The sequence below is a fragment of the Temnothorax curvispinosus genome, unplaced genomic scaffold (assembly GCF_003070985.1).
Source record: "Temnothorax curvispinosus isolate PA1 unplaced genomic scaffold, ASM307098v1 QBEX01002454.1, whole genome shotgun sequence".
In the NCBI taxonomy this organism is placed as follows: Eukaryota; Metazoa; Arthropoda; class Insecta; order Hymenoptera; family Formicidae; genus Temnothorax; species Temnothorax curvispinosus.
The window spans coordinates 682,096-702,925 of NW_020212234.1; the positions used below are offsets into that span (position 1 = coordinate 682,096).

Consider the following 20,830-nt stretch of genomic DNA (forward strand, 5'->3'; position numbering starts at 1 on the left):
CAGATCTTAGAAAGGTGCAAACGAAAAGCGATATCTTATTTCTGGTAGAATTTTATTTTAATTAATATCTACAGGCCGCAGAGATAACGTTGGAACGTCATCGAGGTAATTTGCGACATTCCGCGGTCATAATTATTTTCTAAAAACGATATCCTTAGAATCCGACGCGGCGTGGACAATGGGACATCCGCCCGAGCGGATAAATGATACCGCATCGCGTTGTGTATCAAAGGTAACGCGCGAATTTATACTGATACATCGTTGCGGCAGCGGGGGTGAGTGACGCCCGTTGAACGCGCTTTGGCGCTCGAAGCCAGAAAAATATTGAAAAATTGACGGACGCGTACGCTGCTACACACGCCCGGGCTCTGTAGTGTTTAATAATGGATAATATTTGATACCAGATCCGCCCGAGGGCGGGCACCCCCCCGTCCCCCTTTACTCCGGTGCCCATTCGTCAGTGCGATCCGGTATCAACTCGTCCCGCAAAACAGTTTTATAACAAAACTCCAAAATAATAGAATAACCCTTTCAGGACCGGTTAAACCGCGCCCCTCTTACGTTGAATTTTGTTCATTGATATATATATATATATTTTTTTTTTTATTTGTATGCATGTTCACCGCACAATTCGATGTGTCATTTGGTTTTGTTGTATTCATGTGTTTTTTCCTATCCTATATTTAAAACATTCATGTTAATGCTACTGTTTCAAGTATAAATCTTTTAAAAGAGAATTGTTTTTCTGTGAAGGAGGGATACATTTTAGAAGAGATAGTTTTTGAAGAGAAAGAGAAACTTCTAATGGGGACAAGAACTGCAGCCATATAATGAATTTCCAATATTAAAATTGACAGTTACCGGTTTTAAATTTCGCGTGTAGCGAGTGAACACACACATTACGTGAATATTTACTCTTTAATGATGTTATAATAGCTGTTAATTTTATCATTGAGAATCGTGTTGTCCGATTTACGTAACGACTTTGATTACTCCGCTCGACTTTATATCTCTCATTGTCAGCATTTCCCTTTGATATTTTCGTCAACTTCCTAAATCATATTATTGCGAAATAACGATTTCGCTAATTATCGGTAATGCCCACGGTCTTAATTGGACGAATCATCGGCGTATTTTGCGCCGCCAGTTATCATAGGAGTATTTATTGCAACCGGACACGCTGTCCGCGGTGAAAGAGTCCGCGGCGCAAAAGCGGGATAATTCTCCGGGCATCGAGATAATAAATTACCCTCGGACACAGAGAGTAGCGTATACGATCGCGCCGTTCCCTTTTATCGAAATGAATATTGTAATTTCCAACCGACTTTCTCTCTGCCACGCCGGCACCTCTTTTTTTTCGCCCTCCTCCTTTTGTTTCTGTTGCGAAACCACGCTTCCGCCACGATTTATGCCGTTGCTTCCTTCGGCTTGAGAGAAATTTACCTACACGTAGCGGGGAAGTTGCAGCTTCGCGGACCGCAGCGACAAGGGGATGCACGCGGCTTCCCCCCTAACAATAATTTTCATCCGTCAAAACCCATACTTAATGCTCAACAAAATAATTTCTCATGCTTGATACAATCGCTTCTTCCCAACGATAATTATCATCCGTCAGAAACTCGCGGTTAACAGATCGCTTGATTAAAAATAAAAAAATTAAATTTACTTGCCGTATTTTGCACGACAATCCAAATTTTTAATATCGCTATTATGTCTCATTTAGATTTCGTCGTTTTGTTGTATTCGAATGTGTCCTAAATTACGTTTCGAGCTATGTGGTAGCGTTTTTCCGATAAATTCGCAACGCTTCTCCGCGAAGCTTTTCAATTATGAATAAGTACTATTACGTACATATTCTCTCAAGTCTCTGTCTCTTCCGTTCTCTCTGTCTCTCTCTTTCTCTCTGTATCGATCTTTGCTTACATATGCATATATATGCGCGATCTTTGTATCAATAGTGGTACGTCAAACATTCTGTCCTATGGGTTACTGCCGTTACACCGAATGTGTATATGCGTATATATACCGAAGTAGTATATCTGACAGTCGCGAAACTCCGTAGTATTTGCGTCTACTTCGTGAAACTGGAGAAGATATAGTAATTTGAAGCTCTCGTCGGCCTCACGAGTGTTTATTCCGGAAGTACATATCGCGCGGTACGCGCAACGCGCGACCGGGACATACGTGGAATATTCATAACGCTTTCACGCGCCTTCCCATCGCGTTCCGTTGTAAATGACTTGCAAATGTTTCGTTAATTACAATAGAACAAGAGACGGGAAGCTCGCTTAAGCTCGGTTAACGAGCGACATCGAAATAAAACAACAGGAACGGTATAGAGATACGTTATACGCCAGTGAAATGGCCGCTTTGGAGAGATCTCCGCATTTATTTATAAATTTTTTTAACTGTTATTACAGGAAGGAATTTCAGCGAAAGAAGGAGGAGTGCGAGCGGTTTTTGAAAGTCAACGAGACTTCTCTGGTGCCCATCGACTTTCGCGTCAACAAGGTGGCTCAATTGATTTCGGACAAAGAGAGAGGTACGTTTCTGGCGCATGCCGAGTATCTTTTTTTTGCAAAACTCAGTACAATAAGCACGATTAATAGATTTACCATAAATAAATCATACGCATGAGGGACACCATTTAGGGCGTAAACGCACCGTGATCAACGGTGAAACGGCATTAGAAATCCGGATTTCCAGAATTACGGTTCGCAGAATACGAATTGCTCCAACTTAGTAATAAGCTACTGATTATCTGCAAATGATAAGATATTACGGCGCCGTATGCTGACGCATTACTGGCAACTCGGGGAGTTGTACATCGCGCTCGGCGAGTGGTGCGATACACAGGCGCGTAACGTTATCACGGAGGCGGTTCTAAGTGTAATCTGCGGGGCTAACAAGGAGGTTAGCGAGGCAAGATTGGCGTCAATATCGTTACCGGGACGCGCGCGTGCAAGAGGGCGGGAGAGAGAGAGAGAGAGAGAGAGAGGGTGGCCGGGAGATCCGCAATAAAGGTGGTCGTAATAATGTCGCGCACGATCTCAGCCTCCTCCTACGTGTATCCGGCGTCAAAATGCAGGAGCCATTCCCGGATTATGCGCTTCTCGGTATTGTCTTGCGTCTATTGACTGCCTTAGAACCGCGCTAGAGACAGTTTCCGGATACGTCATTTTCGAGTTCGCCGAGTGGAATAAGGAGCGAGGTACTTCTTGTGTATAATAAGAATTAGAGAGTATTAGCTTGTGGTCGTTACTCGCCACGTTACGCGCATCCGAAGCGATACGGCGCGGTATATCGTCAATAATCCTTGTAGAAACGAGGATCGGGGAAGTTAATCGAACGATGAAAATTAAATCGTTCGGAAGAAACGTCAGCGCAGACCGCGCATGCAAACGCGTGCGTAGGAGAGAGAAAATGCGATACAATGAGATACACAGAGCAAATCAGATATTCGGATATTCCGCGTTAAACCGTGCGTCTTGAACTAATTACGCGCGCTCGTGGAAGACACCTGCGCGCACAAGGTAGACTATCACATGCTTCGTCCCGCGTTCAATCCGCGCGTCGTAAACATACGTGCTTGCGGCAGCGCGAAACAGAAAAAGCTAGAGAGAGAGAGAGAGAAAGGAAACGAGCAAGAGCGAAGCACCCACCACGTATTCTTCGCGGAAATTCTGCACAGCGGTGACTTCGCGAGCGATATCGAGTTTCGCCCCGTCTCGTAGTCGTCGCGGCATTGTCGACGAAAATCCTATTCACCGGCGGTGGCGGCAGTGGCAAGCGCGATTCTGCCTCGCACAAAAGCCAACCGTTGCCACCCCGCCGCCCCGCAAAATATGTAATTCGCGAAACCCGGCTTAAGATCCCCCGCGCCCGAAACCCCGATGGTGTCGCGTAAACTTGCATTCTCACCATCCATCACCGTGGCTCGCCACACTCTCTCTCTCTCTCTCTCTCTCTCTCTCTCTCTGGATGGATGGACTTAACGATGCTGCCCGTACGCGCCCCCCATCACCAACCCTCCTCCCCGCGAGAACATTTGCAAACAGCAAATTCTCTTCCCCCCGATCGAACGCATCTAAGAGCCCGGGCGAGAACAACGTCACGTTCTTTGTTCTTCGCAAACACTCATTCCTCTTGGAAGCACGCCAGGATTGGAAGCGCACGGAGATCGCGATGATTTATCAGAGATAATCATTATCCTCTGATGTTGGAAGGATAACGCTATACATTTTGTTTCTAACAGCAATAATTAACAACGCGATACACGTTTGTACAAATGTTTTCCTCGGACGACCGGACATCATCGGACACGGCTCGTCGCGGAGCGACTCGTTTCCGCGACCCGTTGAAGCGGAATGCTCGCGTTCCGACAGCTCTCTCGATATTTTTATGTCGCTCGCGATCACGTTCGTCGTATACACGCGGATCGCGCAACTCGTAATTCCATTCGCGAGGAACTCCAACGGGACGAACTCGGTTAGCTCCATTTTGTAGCGCGACGGGTTCCCTCCGTTCCCTCGACAACGCCACGCCGCCGCGCTATTTATCGGCTCACGCCCGTGAGCGCTTCTAACCGGTGCATGTAACCGCGTTCGCGATCGTTTCTTCCTAAAGAAGCCACATCGGGAAGGAGGAGGCGTGCCGAGAGAGAGAGAGAACACGGGTGGATCCGAGGGAGAATGGCAAATTGAATCCCGCGGAAGCGTGTCCCTACGAACCCCGGGTTCCCTCTGCGGAAAACGACACCGTGTCTCCATACTCTCCTCTTTCTTCCCACTTCTCTCCCTCTTTCGCTCTCCTTCTCCCGAGATCGATGGAGAATCGAGTTATCGGCCTTAGTAGATCGAGCATACCTGCGCCGCGTTAACCCACGAAACTTTATTGGCAATGCGCCGCACCGCGCGAACCCACGCGTGCCCGGACTCGCGATCGCTCTCTGTGAATTCCGTGAAAATCGACTCCCTCTCGCTCCCCTTTGCTCTTTCTCTCTCCCGAGTCTCTCGGGCACGGGTACTCGCGAGCTCAGTAAACCCACCCTGTCTCCCCCCTCCCCCCCGCGGAATGAGAAACTTCTTCCTCTCGCGGCTTTTCGGTTTCCGGTGAGCGAGGGACGATCGGCGGAAGTGAATCCAGCCAGCGGGCTTTCCCGACCACGACGATCTCCTGATCCACGACCGTGCCTGCCGGAGACTCGATATCGCGAAGAGGCGCGAAAAATGAAGCGCGTCAGATGGCTTGTGGTATATTTTGGAAACATAGAGATTTCTGCGGTACACACACAGCGATAGGAAAATATGTTACGTGAAAGAATTTGGAAATTACAGTCGTGTCGTATAAGAAATATCTAGAAAAATACTATTGATAAAATATAGCATTGAAAAATTATTTTATCGGTGGCGTTGACTTTTCGAAAAACAAACAACAAACGGCATCTTCGATGTACATCGAAGATATCGGGGAAGATGTCTATAGGCTTTTTGTTAGATATCAGATATCTCGAATGTTGCAGACGACGCATAGTCAACGACGAAAACTCGACACCACGTTGGACGTAAAGATCGATGACAAATTGCCATTCTCCGCGAATTTTCCTTCGCGCCCGCCCTGTGCCCGCCCCCCTGATTAAAAAACTATCGGATGTAGTTCGGTAACTCAGTTTGACAGTCGAATGTCCAGCCACTCGTCCGGATGACGGACAGCAGAAGGGTAACCGATTGTCGATGTCGAGTCTCAAAACGGCGCGACGTTTATACGAACGATGCCGAGAAGCGGGAGACAAAAGCGCGCGCTTTATTCCATATCGAGTGGCGGATTCGAGTTTCTATGGTCGGATTAACGCTGTCCGTCCGCCCTCTCTTCTCTTTCCTCTCTCGCTCTCCCCCTTTACCCTCCGTTTCTCTCTCTCTCTCCCCATGGTATCGGTGTACGGGCTTTATGTTTGATTCTCCCGGAAACTTCTGGCAAGTTGCATTAGGATTGAACTATGCGCGCGGGCGGTATTGATCCTTGATAGTTCGCAAGCGCCCGGCAAGAATATAATTCGCGATACTGAGTAACGAGCTTAATCTAGCAAGTCACTCTGCCGGCTATCGATCCCTTGTTGCTCGAGGTATTAGTGTCCGACCTGCATTAGGCGTGCCGGAAAAAAAATCCTCGCGGAACGCGAGAAGCGTGGCGAGGGTGTAGCGAAACCTGCACATCAGCTATAATAAAATATTCAAAGCTCTCGTTCCTCTCTTTATTATTATTATTTTTTCCGAGATACTTGGTTCCTAAAACGGGAGATAATTACGAGAATAAATCAGAACGTATTGCTTTTTCCGCGAATCGGAATCCCGATCGGCTTCGGATTCAATGCGAACTGGATTTCGATTCGAATTACGCGAGGGTCGCGGCGGGCAAAGCGCGGGAGCGCGCGGTCACCGGTCCAAAAAATCCGCGAACCTGTATATCGGAATGTTTGATGAAACGTCGGGGTCGGACCGGTGGCGGTGCGGCGATCCGCTTCCGAGCGACGTCGAATCCGTGCGAGAATGCGACCGCGCGCCGGGTTGAGAAGCGAAACACGGGGCCGGCTATGGTTTCCATGGTAACCCACACAGTCGATTTTCCCGGGAAACGCTTAATTCAATATTCCTTTGGAAGACAGGCCGCCACACATATATATATATATATACACGTATGTGTGTGTATGTGTGTGTGTGTATATATATATGCAAATATATATTGTGCGCCGCTTAAACGACGTCGACGATGGACGATGGACCGCGCGAATCTGCATCTCTTGACAAAAGAAGAGCCTCGACGCCTCCCGTATATTAGAATATACGGCTCGGCGTGCCGCTCGTATTGTATATAACGTATTGTGCGGTAACACGCTTTTTAACATATCGAAGATCGCCCACTGGCTGATCCTGGGGCGCTCTCCCCGCTCGTCCTTCTCGTAACGAAATTCGTCTAGACGCGAATAATTCTATTGGGCTTCTTCTATCCTTCCTCTCTCGCTCCCGCGCATCCCAAACTCCCCGCATCACGCGATTTCGCTTCGTTTGTCGAGCGCGGAGGTTACCCGTAGAATAATAAAAATATAATTCCTCTCTTCTGTGCCGGAAGAAACAAATTCGTCCGTACCCGAATCCTCGTCGATTTTTATTCTCCACGAAATTGTATTTCCAGAATATCGATATAAGTGATAGAATATATCGGTTCCCTCTGTTCCTCTCATTCTCTCGCTCGCTCGCTCGAATTCCGTCAATCGTGATCGAGTACAGGGAGATTTGCGGGAACAATCGTAACAATTCCAACCGAATTTTTAGACGCTTTTCGCAGATAGTTCTTCTAGCGGGTTTACCGCGCGTTAGTGCATCGGATCTATATTGGAATAGTCCCCTTCGACTCCGGTTCGTTTGAACGGTGCTTTTAACGTGAATGTGCAATCACAGGGAGCGGGAGCACGATAAATCGGAGTTAAACTCTTTTCGGTTTTCTCGGATTCGCTCTACGTAGGAATGCGTCGATAGTGTTTAAATCAGGCATGGCACCCCCGCCGCGCCGACCTATGCAACGAGAGGGAAAAGGCGCGGTGGGTATATATAGATAGGTAGGTAGGTGGGTTACAAACTTTGCAAGGGGTGAGAAGGATAAATCGAGTAGAAAAACAAAAAGACACTTTCCAATTACGGCGGGGACTCCGGCCCCCGTGGCCGGTGTAGCTGACGGCCAGTTAGGTACAAAGAGACGAATCGACGTCGATAACTTGGCGCGCGCATCATTTGAGCGCCAAATACCATGTCGAAAAATATCGGATTTCCCTCGTAAACGAGGCGTGCCGTCCACAGAGAAAGACAGAAAGGGAGCGAGAGAGAAAGAGAGAGAGAGAGAAAGCAGACGACAGGCCATCGAACAATTCCATGCATTCGTGAGCGTGGGCGACCAACGGGCATGTATATGCGAAAATGATATTATTTCACCCATGTTTCGTGCACGCGACCGGATCGAACCATTGTTGATCGAAGGGTGTCCCTTGATCTGTCTCTGCTTCACTTGCCGGAAGGTCTTCCGCCTGAGAACACTGTCGTCGGAATCCGCACGGTCGACGTCGCTATCGAATCTGCGCCTATATCTGCGCGAAATAACATTGCGAAATTTCACGAATTATATTTCGATGAGAAACGATTTAGAGAAGGCACTAAAAACAAAGAATTTTATTTTCTGTAATAACTGAATGTATATTGCTTCAGAATTTATTCGCTATTAGAAAGTTAATAAAAAATTTGGTTTGATAATTTCTTTCATAAGTTGATAAAATTTAATGTTGTATTTAATTGAAATAATAAATTAAATTTATTTATGAAAATAAAAATGTCTAATACTGTTATTTATTTATTCGAATGAGTACATTTAAGTTAAAATTATATTGCTATTACTGAATGTTACGACAGTTATAAATAATACGCAACAGAGAAACAGATACATAAATAACAGCGACAGTACGTTTATTACGTAAATATTATATATTTATAGAAGAAGAGAGCAGAAAGAGAGTGAAAGAGGATCGATATTTTAATGTAGGTTAATCGTATTTCACTGTAGCTCTTCACAATTTTAGTATTATATTGAAATTTCTTATTCGCTAATTTTAAACGTGCTGTCATACGAAAAGACACATCTGCGTCTGACAGCGCTGATCTAGTTTTGCCCTGAAATCGTTTGTATGCCGATTTTGTGCGATTCGCCCACGTAACGTGTCCGAAGGCACGAAACATATATTCGTCGTTATTTCACGAACGTTTCATATGATGCGAGAGATACGATTATCGGACTCCGGATAAAAGCACTCCGGGCGCGCTGAGTTTAATTAGATTTTTATTCGGGCGCTTTATCGGAGGGTAATAAAATAACTACGCGAATATTTAGCGACGGTGCCGTATTTAGCATCGGAAACGGTCCCGGTTCGATTTATTTACGCGAGTGGCCGTAATCGCCGAGCTGGCAATTAGCGATCAATCGATCGGAATTAAAAAATATGAAATTTTGATCTCTCGCCGATAACTGTGATTAATGGCGAGTAACGCCGATCATCGTAGAGAGAACGGGGATGATGGACTAGCAGCGGGATTGATCGCGCGCGCGCGCACGCTCTCGACTGCATATTTTATTCGTATAAATGCCGCTTATGCGTCACTGACGGACGCTTTAAAAGCGCTGATAGGCAAAAAAATAACTATCTTTTCAATTTTATTCCGCAGTAATGGCGGCGAGCGATATTCCCAGCTTTTCAGGGGTAAATGGTCCCTCCTCCCCGCCTCTCTTCTTCTCTCTTGTATACAATATAGGTATATAGACGAACGAATAGAACGGCCTGAACTCGCAGGCTCGCAGAGATGAGGATGCCTGGAATTTCTCAGGCAGTGACGAAACTTTGTTTGCTTCGTGGACTAAGAATTAAATTAAAAGACGCGTCGTGGCATAGAGCATCCGCCGGTCGTCTCTGGTCGCATCACGGCGATACATTTATACTCTCTCTCTCTTTCTCTCGTACCGCTCTTTTAATACTCATCAGATTGGATTCATTTATCTCCCTAAACTTTTTAGAAAATCTTCCCGATTCGCCGAGCCGTTAACGCTAAGTGGCGGGAATAAATTGAAAGTCTTTTCTCGACCGGGGAAAAGTTCCGCCTTGGAACGATAACTTTGCGTGCATCAACTTCAGTAATTAGCTTTATATTAATTAATAAATTCTCTCGCAGTTACGTCCGTCTTTCTTATTCGCTGCACGTACACGGCACGTAGGAATACTCCTCGGCGCTCTTAATTTTAATGGCGGAATACTTGAATCTTGGCATCGATTCTTCTTTCGACAAAATCTCAGAGTGGATGTGGTCGAGGGATTAGATGTATTTAAAATTGAATGTCTAAAATGTTAAAATTCTTAAGCTCAAATTAATGAATCTTAATAAGCGAATTTCATTAGCGAGATTGAGCGAATTTCGAATCAATTCAATAAGTGAATTTTATATTTTAATAGAATCTGAGGCGACTGCTCCTATTTAGATTCAATTCAATAAGTGAATTTTATATTCTAATTTAAAATTCTAATATTTTAGAATATAAAATTCAGTTATTGAATTGAATCGAAACAGGAGCGGTTCTAATATAATAGAATAATATATATTAATATTCTAATATATTAGAATATAAAATTTACTTGTTGAATTGAATCGAAATAGGATTCGAGGCGACTGCTCTTATTTCGAATAAGTGCAAACAAAATAAACTATTCTCGAGAGACGTGATTCGTTCCGATAATATAAAGGAATTATTTCCTGCTTGTCCAAAGCCTGAATGCGAGCCGAGGCTACGCCCGACTAATTGATCGTTAAGAGCATCCCTCGGCTGAGCCAGCCCGGGACCGTTTCGCGCGCTCAAACAGAGACAAGCGCTTCTTTGTTTTCGAACGTCGAATTCTAGCACCGCAAAGCGCCCCTCGAGGGCTCGTGGCTTAAGCCGGAAACGCGCGATTCGAGGGTTGCCACTGCAGGTGCGGCCGTTCGTAGCTAAACTTCATTTACTTCAACCCCCGCCCTCGGTCTGTAACCACTCACGAGCCTGACTGCGATCCAATCAAATTAGAAGAACGTTCAAAGTATCAGCGTCGTTGCCGCAAATGGACTCGTCTAATTTCTTAAAATTCCGGTTGCGCGAACGCATTGTGGAACTTGTGATATATTTGCTTGACTCGTAAATAACTTCCGATGCCGCGACAAATTTTATTATTTATGAGAATAAATCGTACATATTTATTTTTTCTGAATATTTTTTCTAAATGACTCGTCTCCGCTAGTAATTTGTTTTCTATTCATAGGTAAGCATCCCTTCTTTTCGGAAAGAATATTTGATATTTATGACTCAATTATTACAACTTATCACACCCTCTTTATCGCAGCGCTGCTACCTTCGATTAATCTTCAGCTCGTAATATGACTTTTTTACCTGGAATAATGGCAGTCTGAAGCGTTAATTTTTCAGAATTTGCTAACAGAAAAACGGTCGAAAACTTTGGTTTTAATCCTAAAGTTTTTGCGCGTTCTTAATGAATGAAAAACAAGACAAACTCGAAAAGAAGGAAACGATAGTTTTCAAGAAGGGAATTTAATAAAATATCCTGGCCATGCAAGGTGTATTTTTTTATGTTAATTGTAGCAATTTCGCAAATTACGCGAATAAATGGAGTTATTAGTTGGGCTGATTAACGTTTGTTAATTTGGAAATAATGAAAGGATCATGATCGTGTAGAGAATCTCAGAGTCTTTCCCAGATTTCAAAACAGGGATTCCTCATGAATAACAAGTAAATATAAATTCATGTTATCCACGTGGAAGTTTCTCGTCCGTGCGCGAATGAATATTTTCTCCATTCATCGTGCGCCGTATGTTCTTCACGGTAATCGGTCCGCCGGATCGTAAATTAGTAAATGGACCTGCAATTTTAACGCGCGCTCCGTGCCCGTCCGCGGGCATTATTCCCCGCGTTTTTTTTTCGACAGACGACGGGCGCGACGTTTCGTTAACTGTATACAAACGGGGGAAAAATCCGAAGTCGCGAGGATGAAATTCGAGCGGATGTGACTCGCGCTCGTCGGTGATTATTCCGTGACGTCCGTGATGCCGCGACAAGATGAAATGTACGCGAACGCGAATGACGAGTGAAAAATATAAGGGAAAGCGTAACCGGATAATGTTTTTATAATATCGAAATGAATACGATAGGAGACCGCTTATTTCCCTCTCGAAATTTACGTCAAACCGGACAGACATAAATTACAGTATTATATACGAGATATCGCCGTGAATTTATTATGGTCGTGATAATTCGTGTAAAATGAAAATTTCAAGAGATTATTTACGCCATCGTCGAACTCGATTAGCTTTTACTCAGAAATTCTTAATTTTATCTATACCCTTCGACGATGCGGGTCAAAGATTAAAACGCACTTTCCAAGCGAAGCTGGAGCTTCGCACGATGATATCGCGGATATCGTCTTTTCCAGACGGACCGTGATTAATCGGTTCGTCATGTGTACACACATCCCCCTTCGGACCGTAGCAACTTCTTCCATTCATAAAGAACACCCCACAGTGGGCAGCATGCCACACGCGAGCGTAGCGGGCCGAGATAACCGGAAATGGCGTTTCGCGCGGGATTGCGGCTTGTTTACACATTCTTGTTAACCCGGAGATCCCTTGCGCGGGTCTTAAATCATGGCGGATTTTCCACGTGTAAATCGGATTAACAGGAAAACGAAGACGGCGTCGCTTCATTATATAAGCTCCGTTATCGGAGACACGTTGTTGCGCCGAATGGATTTTGCGATTTATCGCGATTGAATCCAATCCTCTAACGACTCTAATTTTAGGAATGGCTCTCTCTCATTCTTATTATTAAAAATATATTTTTTTTTTCTAAATTTACTTCTAAATATGTAAACATTACTTGTACATTTAGAAAATAATTGATTTATAAATATTTTAAACAGAAATCACGGCAACTTAAAAATAAGCAATTACAAACAATATAAAAATAAGCAATATCCCGCAGATTTCTTCTCAGTTCGGTCACATCCAATCGGTATTTCGCAATCGTCTCAGACAATCGATTCCGCGCGAGGATTCCAGCTCGTCGACGAGATTCATCCCAGATTCGTTGCGACTTTCCTCCGCGGAATCGTTATCGGCGATCTGCGGACAGAGCTCGCGATTTCGATCACGGGACTAAAGCCGAGGCAAGATCGCCGCGCAGTCGTACGACTTCTCCTCCTTTCTCTTTTTTTCTTTTCTTCTTTCGTCCTTCCTTATCGCACACGTGCCTCGTCGCGATAAACCGACGCCGTCAGCCGGCGCGCGTACTACGGCCCGTAGTAGGCCGTAGTACACGACCTCCCTTCTCGCCCTTCTCCGGCCGTTCATTCATGAACGGCAGAGCGTGGCCGGAACTTTTCGCGCCGCCGAACCCAACCCACCCTCGCCGATGGAAATCGACGCGGAGGCGCGGGACAAAGAGCGCTACGCTCCACGCCTATCTCGTCGAGCATCCTCGAGATAACGCGCGTGTATGCGCACAGAGAGTGCGAAGGGAATATGGCAGCGCGTGCGCGAAGCACTGCCGAATGATATCCGAAACGCTCGAAGGCGAAAGAGCGCACTGGAGAAGGGTTATTTTCTCGTTTTATACCCTCGTATCGAAAATCCGCGGCGAAAAAACGAGGGAGGGGAAAAAACGAAGCCGCGCTCCCGGATTTTCGATACCGTTCGCGGAGTACCACGCATATAGCGTGTATATATTCGACGAAGCTAAATATATACATCGTTGGCGTTATTATATTTACGTACAGTATGTACACTATTAAGTATTAAAAGATGAAATTTAAACCGATACCTTGAATTAAATAACATTTTGTTATTTTTAACTACCATTGTGTGTCGAAATTTATTATTTTAACACAACAGTGTTATTCTAACTTTATTGATCTAGTTACATTAAATATTGGCATATTTAGTAGGAGCAGTGGCGACCTATAGGAAGGAATAAAAATGGCTCAAATTGAGTATAATTTTACACTATGAATTTAACATTGTACATCTTCGATGTATCGCGAGAATTGTTTCGCTCTTCCCACCAATCCCGCCTTCTTCCCTCGTCTCATTTCGCGAGCGTTCTACGTTTTTGTTGCGTAATAGAGTTCAAATAACCTTCGAGGAACTTGCGTATCCCGCCGTTCCTAGATACCTGCCGTTTCTTTAACTCGGTTAGAGCGAAACTTTACCCCATGAAAACACTGTGCTGCATTTTCGCAGGCAACGGCGGCGGCGGTGGCAGCGACAACAAGCCGTTAAATGGCGCCGTTAATTCCGCGCTTCGTTGGTCGTCCGGTGCCCTGGAAATCCGTGAGACCACGACAGCGGGTAAACACGCCGTTGCAACCGCGGAAATACATCCGGGCGATATTCTGTTAGTCGAGCCGCCGCTGGCGGGCTGTCTCCTGCCCGAGTTCTACGGAACCCATTGTCAGCATTGTTATGCGAGGTGAGGAGAAAATTGCCGTCGGGTTCTCTCACCCGAGTCCTTCTCCTCTCCTCTCCCCCTCTCTCTCGCTCTCTCTTCTCTTTCCCTTCCGGATTTAATGGACACGGACCTTAGGCGACGAGTAATCCACCGTGTGTAGCTTCTGCTTTGTCTACGTGCGCGCGGCCTCACCACCCTCGTTCACCCCGTTATCCGCAGCTTTTTACGGATAAACTCGCGACGGCGAAAGAGAGGAAATGGATTTCATTAACCCGAGCGACGGTCGAGCGAGGCGCGCGACGAACGACATATGCGAACGGGGAAAAAATTCGTTATTACGCGAAGATAAAAGCTGCGTGCGCTGATCAAGCCGCGAAAATTTTCAGAACGGCACGCATGTTTAAAGTTACGACGTTCAAAGCCGGATTCAGACCGAACTAGCAAGCGCGAGCGAACACGAACGAATAAATTGTCTCAATATGTGCGAACGGCGCCATTGGTAATCCGGTTCCAGCTTTAAACTAACTTTAAAGACGCCGGGAATTGGTTTTCCCGGACGTTATTCTATATATCTTTCATGTCGTTTGTATAAATTTTATTTTTTTTTTTTAAATCAACTTTTGGAATTTATGACGTTTTACAAAGCGACTTTGTTAGATTTGTTAAGTTGTTCGTTATATTTAGAACGTATTACTTGAAATTGTTGATCGGTCTCAAATTTACCTAGATAAAATCTTGAACTCACAGGTTGAACTCCTTCGGCTTTTATTCGTCAATTTGCATAATTCCTTTCCTCCGGACTAACCCCGTTCTCCTTTCGATCGATTTACGAATATCCGGGAAATTTTTAGACTAAGAGCGCCGGTCGGGTGCCCCCACTGCAGCTGCGTTGCCTTTTGCGGAAAGAAATGCAAGGACGTCGCGATGGCGACGTATCACAAGTACGAGTGCAAAGTCCTGGCGCTGCTGATAGGTAAGAACATACACATGAACAGACGACTTAATGTCGGTATAATATATACAACATTTCGATAACAGATGTAGTTTCAGCGGACATTGCGATAACAGACATAGTTAGCTTTTGCCTAAACTTAAACGGATTTCAATTGTTGCCATCAATTCTCGCGATGTTTGAAGATTAATAACCAAAATATTTTTCATAAAAATATTCCACTAAAATAAAGCCTATTGGAGAGATTCCGACTTTTTATTTCAATTCGATATAATTGAAAAATATTATTGGTATCTCAATTAATATTACAGTTTTTTTACATCAAACACATTTGATACAAATTAATAAAACTTGCGATGTAATAATTAGCGCAATAATAAACTTCATCGTATTCGTCGACGTATTTTTCTCGTTAAGTAAAAGCTACACTTTACACACGCGCGACCTGGCATTATCTCGAGCGCCCTACGGACCGAGGCTCTCACAGGGTAATTACGAGCCGCTCTTAAATTTCTCCCCTCAGGCTCTGGCATGAGCGTGCTCAGCATGGTCGCTCTTCGGATGGTGACGCAGGAGGGCCCGCAAAAGTGTTTGAAGATCTACGAGGAGTTGAAGAAGAACATCGTGGAAGAGGCCGCGGTGCCTTTGGCGGCCACATCTACTACGACGACAACGACGACGACGACGACGACGCCGAATACGCATGACATGAAATTACCGGCGAGCAGCAAGTCGGCCAAAAGAAGAATCAGACGGAGGAAACTTAAGGCATCGAGACGAGGCGAGGAAATTACCGAGATGATGGAGGAGAAGGGCACAAAGGAGCGTCGCGAGAGCGACGACGACGACGAGAGCGTCGACATGGCCCCGTACAACTTGGTGACGCACGCGGACAGACGGACGAGCAAAGACTTCCTGGAGAGATCGCTGATGGCGGCCTTCCTGCTCAAATGCCTGCAGAGAGTCGGCTTCTTCGCGTGCCCCACGCCGGACGACGGTACTTATCGTCAGCCACTTTACACCCGTAACGTACGTTCCTTCTCGCGGGGGCTGTATTTAACTTTCAGGGTAATTTACCGGATCGCGAGTAGTCGAGGTCGAAAGAGGAGAGGAAAGGAGAAAAAAATGTGCTTGCTCGTGCGGAGGGCGAACTTTCGATTCAGCAAATTCTCCGCGCGGCCTGGCGTTCATCCGCTCGTGCCATAAAACCGTAATTTTAACAGCGTTCAGCGGAAAGAGTCGCGGAAAGTTTTTGCCGGGAAGCTAAGAATAGGGGGGGGAGGAATAAAGGGGAGAAGAGAGAATAGAGGAATGCACAGAAAGGAGCTACACTAATATCGGAAACTTTGGCGAGTTTTCAGAAGTCCCGGGTGCCGAGGAGATCACCGTAGCCGCCCTGCTGCTAAGGAACCTGCAGCTGCTCCAATTCAACGCCCACGAGTTCTTCGAGACGCGAGTGAGCGCGGAGCATCGATTTCATGGCAGCCGACCGGTCTATCTCGGCGTGGCGATTTATCCCACAGTCGCTCGTTTCAATCACGACTGCTATCCCGCGGTGACCAGGTGAGCAAGGGGAAGATAAAGACATTCTTCGAGGGGGGGGGGGGGGGAGTCCATCTCTGGAAAAAATTGAACCTTCTGCGAGCAGAAGTGAGACCTAATGTAATCGTCGCGAGCGAGCGAGCGATTCGTCATTGCTTTGGTCATTCGTCATGACCGAAGATGACGTCTTCTTAAGAAAAAGAACGTTCTCTTTTTTAAGATGCATAAGATCAGACACAACTGCGTCCGTACCCTATATGTATTCGCACGCGCACAAAATAAGCAAACACAGCAGAATATAAAAAAAGGACCAAGAATCTGGTAATCCTCGAGAGTAAAAGAGCGAAATGTACCGTGAAATATGTATACCTATTTTCGAATACGAAGGCGCGAGAATATTCACCGACGCGAGGTGTCAAATAAATCTCGCAGAAATGAGAAGTAATACGCGAATACACTGGCGCTTCCTGACGTAATCGCTGGAGCTGCGGGGAATTAAAAAGGGTAGTTTCCGAAATTATACCATATGATATAATACACGTTTTTCGACTTTTCCCGTTTTTTCTTGTGTATACTGCTTCCTCCGTTATTCCTCGTCTTTTGTAATGGAAAAATAACTCAAATAAGTCATTTCGCGTTAGAGCGAAGTTTTAAGATACGTGACAAGAGAAAGTATGTAAATGATTGATTCAGAGTTTAAATGTACAATATATGCGAAGATCTGATGCCATTCATGTGTTAGCGTTCTCATTTATCACGCGCTAATTTAATAAAAAATTAACAGAGAAGAGCAGAATGTATGAAAATAAATTACTTTGTTACTAAATATATTTTACAACTTGTTGGACTTTTATCTCCGCTACACGAAGAAAAAAAAAGGGCGCGGGTGATTCCAAGAATCGAATCCTTTCGTTTTTCCGGGCGAATGCTCTTCACCATTTAAGCTATCCAGCTCGCGTTATATCAAATCAAAGAAGAAGCCCTTTGGACACTGGCGATAGTTGTGAATGGTTGTTTTTTTTCGTATCACCATTAAGGTGACGGATAACATCTCTCACACCAGCTAAGACCGATAGGATCTTAATATTAGGACCACGTGCTTTGGAACTTTTGTCCAGGAATGAAAATTCCACGGATGACAAATTTTCAATATTAGGAACGTTTACTTTGGAACTCATGTCCAGAAGTGAAAGTTACAGACCTTTAACATCAGCGCTGAAATTTACTTCCTGAGAGCGGAGTATATTCACGCAAGACCTCCAGGCAGACGGACGATCAGAATGCCAAGTATTACAAAATTGAGAAAGTGGAGTCGTCCATAAACGAGTCGCATCGCGACGAAGAAGTGTGTCGTTGTTTAGGGGCGAGAAAAATATCAAGATCGACTGGACCGGGAATCGAACCCGGATCTTTCGCATGCCGGGCGATTGCTTTTACCACTAAGCTACCCGGCCCTATGAAATAACACTCTTCCCGTTGTCGATATGTATTGTGTATAGCACTGTACCCACAATTCGTTAAGGCCGCGACACACAGAAAACATAAACAGTAAAATAGAAGCAGTAAGCGAATCGGTCAAAATAGTCGAAAGTTGTGGATGAAACTAAAACTCTCATCTGTGATTGATCGGCTTGCTTACTGCTTAAATGTTAATGCTTACGGTTTTCCGTGAGCTCTGGCCTTAACTCTGAAATTTTCTTCCAATTACGCAAAATAATTAAATGAGGATGCATAAATGAGAATACATATATGATCTACACATTACACACGGTCTCGGTGAACTTGGCGTCTCGGCGAGATGCTTCGTGCTGATTTGCATATTAATAACGTGGCCGCTTTAAAGAATAGACCGGCGTGAGAGCTAATTAGTATAACTAGACGGTACACAATCGCCTGTGTCATCGCGCGCGAATTTATTAATCGACCCGCGACCGCCCGGCCCGCAGTCTGTTAAGCGAAGTTTCCCCGGAGCCCTTCAACAACTTCCCGCGTTTTGTCGCCGGAAAACTCCTTTGTCTTTCCGCCAAAATAAATTCCTCTCATCGAATTTACATGAATCCGCGAGCTCTTACGGAAAACTGACGAAATTGATGGGGGAAACGAAAATAATCCTCGCGAATCCGATTCTTTTAAGTAAATAATTTTAACGATACTCAAGAGACGACTGTTTTCGCTTCAAAATAATTTATTTAATGTATCGGAAAAAATGTTTAAAGCCGAATAACACATTCGGAGAATTGAGTTCCTCCTCCTGGGGAATATACCGATGCTTCTGCTGCGGATCTATTAACGCTAATTAAGTACGTGGATTTTCGGGCAGCACTAAAACGCGTCTGTGATGACTTCGTGGGTCGCGGCTATTATACGCGAAATTACACCAGCGCGCGCTCATTATTCCGTAATGTCACAAACTCGTCTGCGCTACTCTCGGTGCGAGCGGAAATTGTTACTGTTCACGTTATTAACGTCGCCGGGGCCATTGTGATGATTACGATTATTATTTCATTGCAAAGTGATTGCGTCGCCCTCCCCCGTTTTTCGATTTATTAACCCGTATACTTGCGATAATAACTTCTGCTTCGGATAGAGACCGCCGGTTAACGACTTTTAACACAATACGTGGACGCGTTTGCCATCGTTCACTTGATTGAGATAAAATAAATAATAATAGAAATGGAACCTGCGCTGTGTATTCATATAGAAAAATGTAAAATACGTATATATATTAAACAAAAAATATGAAATATTTAATGCTAGGAAATGTATATACTTTCTAAAAATTTTCTTACAATATTAATTATAATCATAATTATTATTAACGCTTGACATCCTTTGGAAAACGTAATTTAATTTACTATCCAAATTTTGATACTTTTCATTTATAGTCGCCGTCTACATATGAAAATTCTTTTAGCTATAATTATCTGACGTAGCTACCGTACATATATCGAGATTTGTACTCCTAATAGCGAACATGTTAATTTTCGTTACGACGTGCGTTTATGGGGTAGTATCAGAATCTTCCTTTTGTGTCCAATTGCAGGTACTTCGTCGGCCGACATATCGTAATAAGAGCGGTTCGCGGTCTACGGCCCGGCGACGTTATTGCCGAAAACTACGGACCGATATTTACGAAGAAGACCCTCGCCGAGCGTCAAAGGACACTGGCGGGAAGGTATTGGTTCCGATGTACCTGCAAAGCCTGCCAGGAAGATTGGCCGCGCTTCGAAAATCTGACGAACGATTCCGTCAGATTGAGGTAAGTCCATTTAAATTCTCCGAGATCAAGCTCATTAACGAAGTAATTTAATTTGTCTTAATGAACAATCGTATCGGGGCATTTAAGTTTCTCTCCGGCTAAACGTCTCCATGTCGACAGATTAGCGAAGTAATATCTATCGGAAAAGTAATGCAAAAAGTTAGTTATTAACGACGAACGTCTGGAAACGTACGCGCTTCGTGTTGCGGTGCACGTTTTAATTAAGACGATTAATTCTTTCTTTCGTGTCATTTAACTGCAAATCCGGCTTGAGTGTCTCGATAAGAACCGAAAGATGCTGGTAAACCGCAGCAACGAGTAAAAGTACAAGAATATCACATGGGAAGAATAACAAGCGACCGAAAGAGAGAGAGAGAGAGAGAGAGAGAGAGAGGGAGAGAGAGAGAGTTAGCAAATGTTTTTCAAGATCGTTAAAAACCGCAAGTCCTGATGAGGCGAGTTCCTCAAAGGGAAGAAGCAAGAAGCTCCTGTACCGTAAAAATGCTCCTGTCGTCAAAGGTACTTCTGTTCATCGTCGTCGTAAGATTCTTATACCAACTCCAACGACACGGGCAGGTGCTTTTATCAGTTTCGTGTTTCGTGGTAATTTTCTGGGTAGCAGCACCACTACTCGTTACGTTGCGTCTTTTACGTCAACAAACGGAGCGCAGCTCCGAGGACGGTATTTCTCTTAGACAAATAAACTACGGAATTCTTTTTTGAGAGCGTCAGGCAAAAGTTCAATTACGAGTAATTATTTCATCATCACGCTAACGCAAATGTAATTCTTTTAAGTGCGCGTCTCCGTTGACGGTTCTCTCTTTGGAGGAACGATTTAATACCGACTGAAGCATCTTTGTTTCGCATTTTTTCTACTGTGCTATATCCTTAATTACATTTGTATGGAATATTAGCGAGCCGAATGGATAACAAAGCCATGTTCTTCAAACAATTTCAAACGGAATATGTTTCAATATTTTAATTTTTTGTAGCTTTATTACGAA

The 20,830-nt window shown here is 44.6% G+C and overlaps 1 protein-coding gene and 1 non-coding gene across 5 annotated transcripts in view; one reads left to right on the plus strand and one right to left on the minus strand.

The window, feature by feature from the left end:
• LOC112451704 (SET and MYND domain-containing protein DDB_G0284059) overlaps window positions 1–20,830 on the plus strand; it is a 36,297-nt gene that overhangs the window by 13,030 nt on the left and 2,437 nt on the right. For 3 of the 4 annotated variants that reach the window (XM_025011504.1, XM_025011506.1, XM_025011507.1), the window contains 6 exons: window positions 2,421–2,542; window positions 13,866–14,094; window positions 14,925–15,046; window positions 15,549–16,022; window positions 16,387–16,588; window positions 19,611–19,826. In XM_025011504.1, coding sequence (XP_024867272.1) covers window positions 2,421–2,542; window positions 13,866–14,094; window positions 14,925–15,046; window positions 15,549–16,022; window positions 16,387–16,588; window positions 19,611–19,826 — 1,365 coding nt within the window. The remainder of the gene's footprint in view (window positions 1–2,420; window positions 2,543–13,865; window positions 14,095–14,924; window positions 15,047–15,548; window positions 16,023–16,386; window positions 16,589–19,610; window positions 19,827–20,830) is intronic. The other variant, XM_025011505.1, reaches the window with a different exon arrangement.
• On the minus strand, window positions 17,950–18,021 carry Trnaa-ggc. The gene has a single exon. It is a non-coding gene; the product is annotated as a tRNA-Ala (tRNA).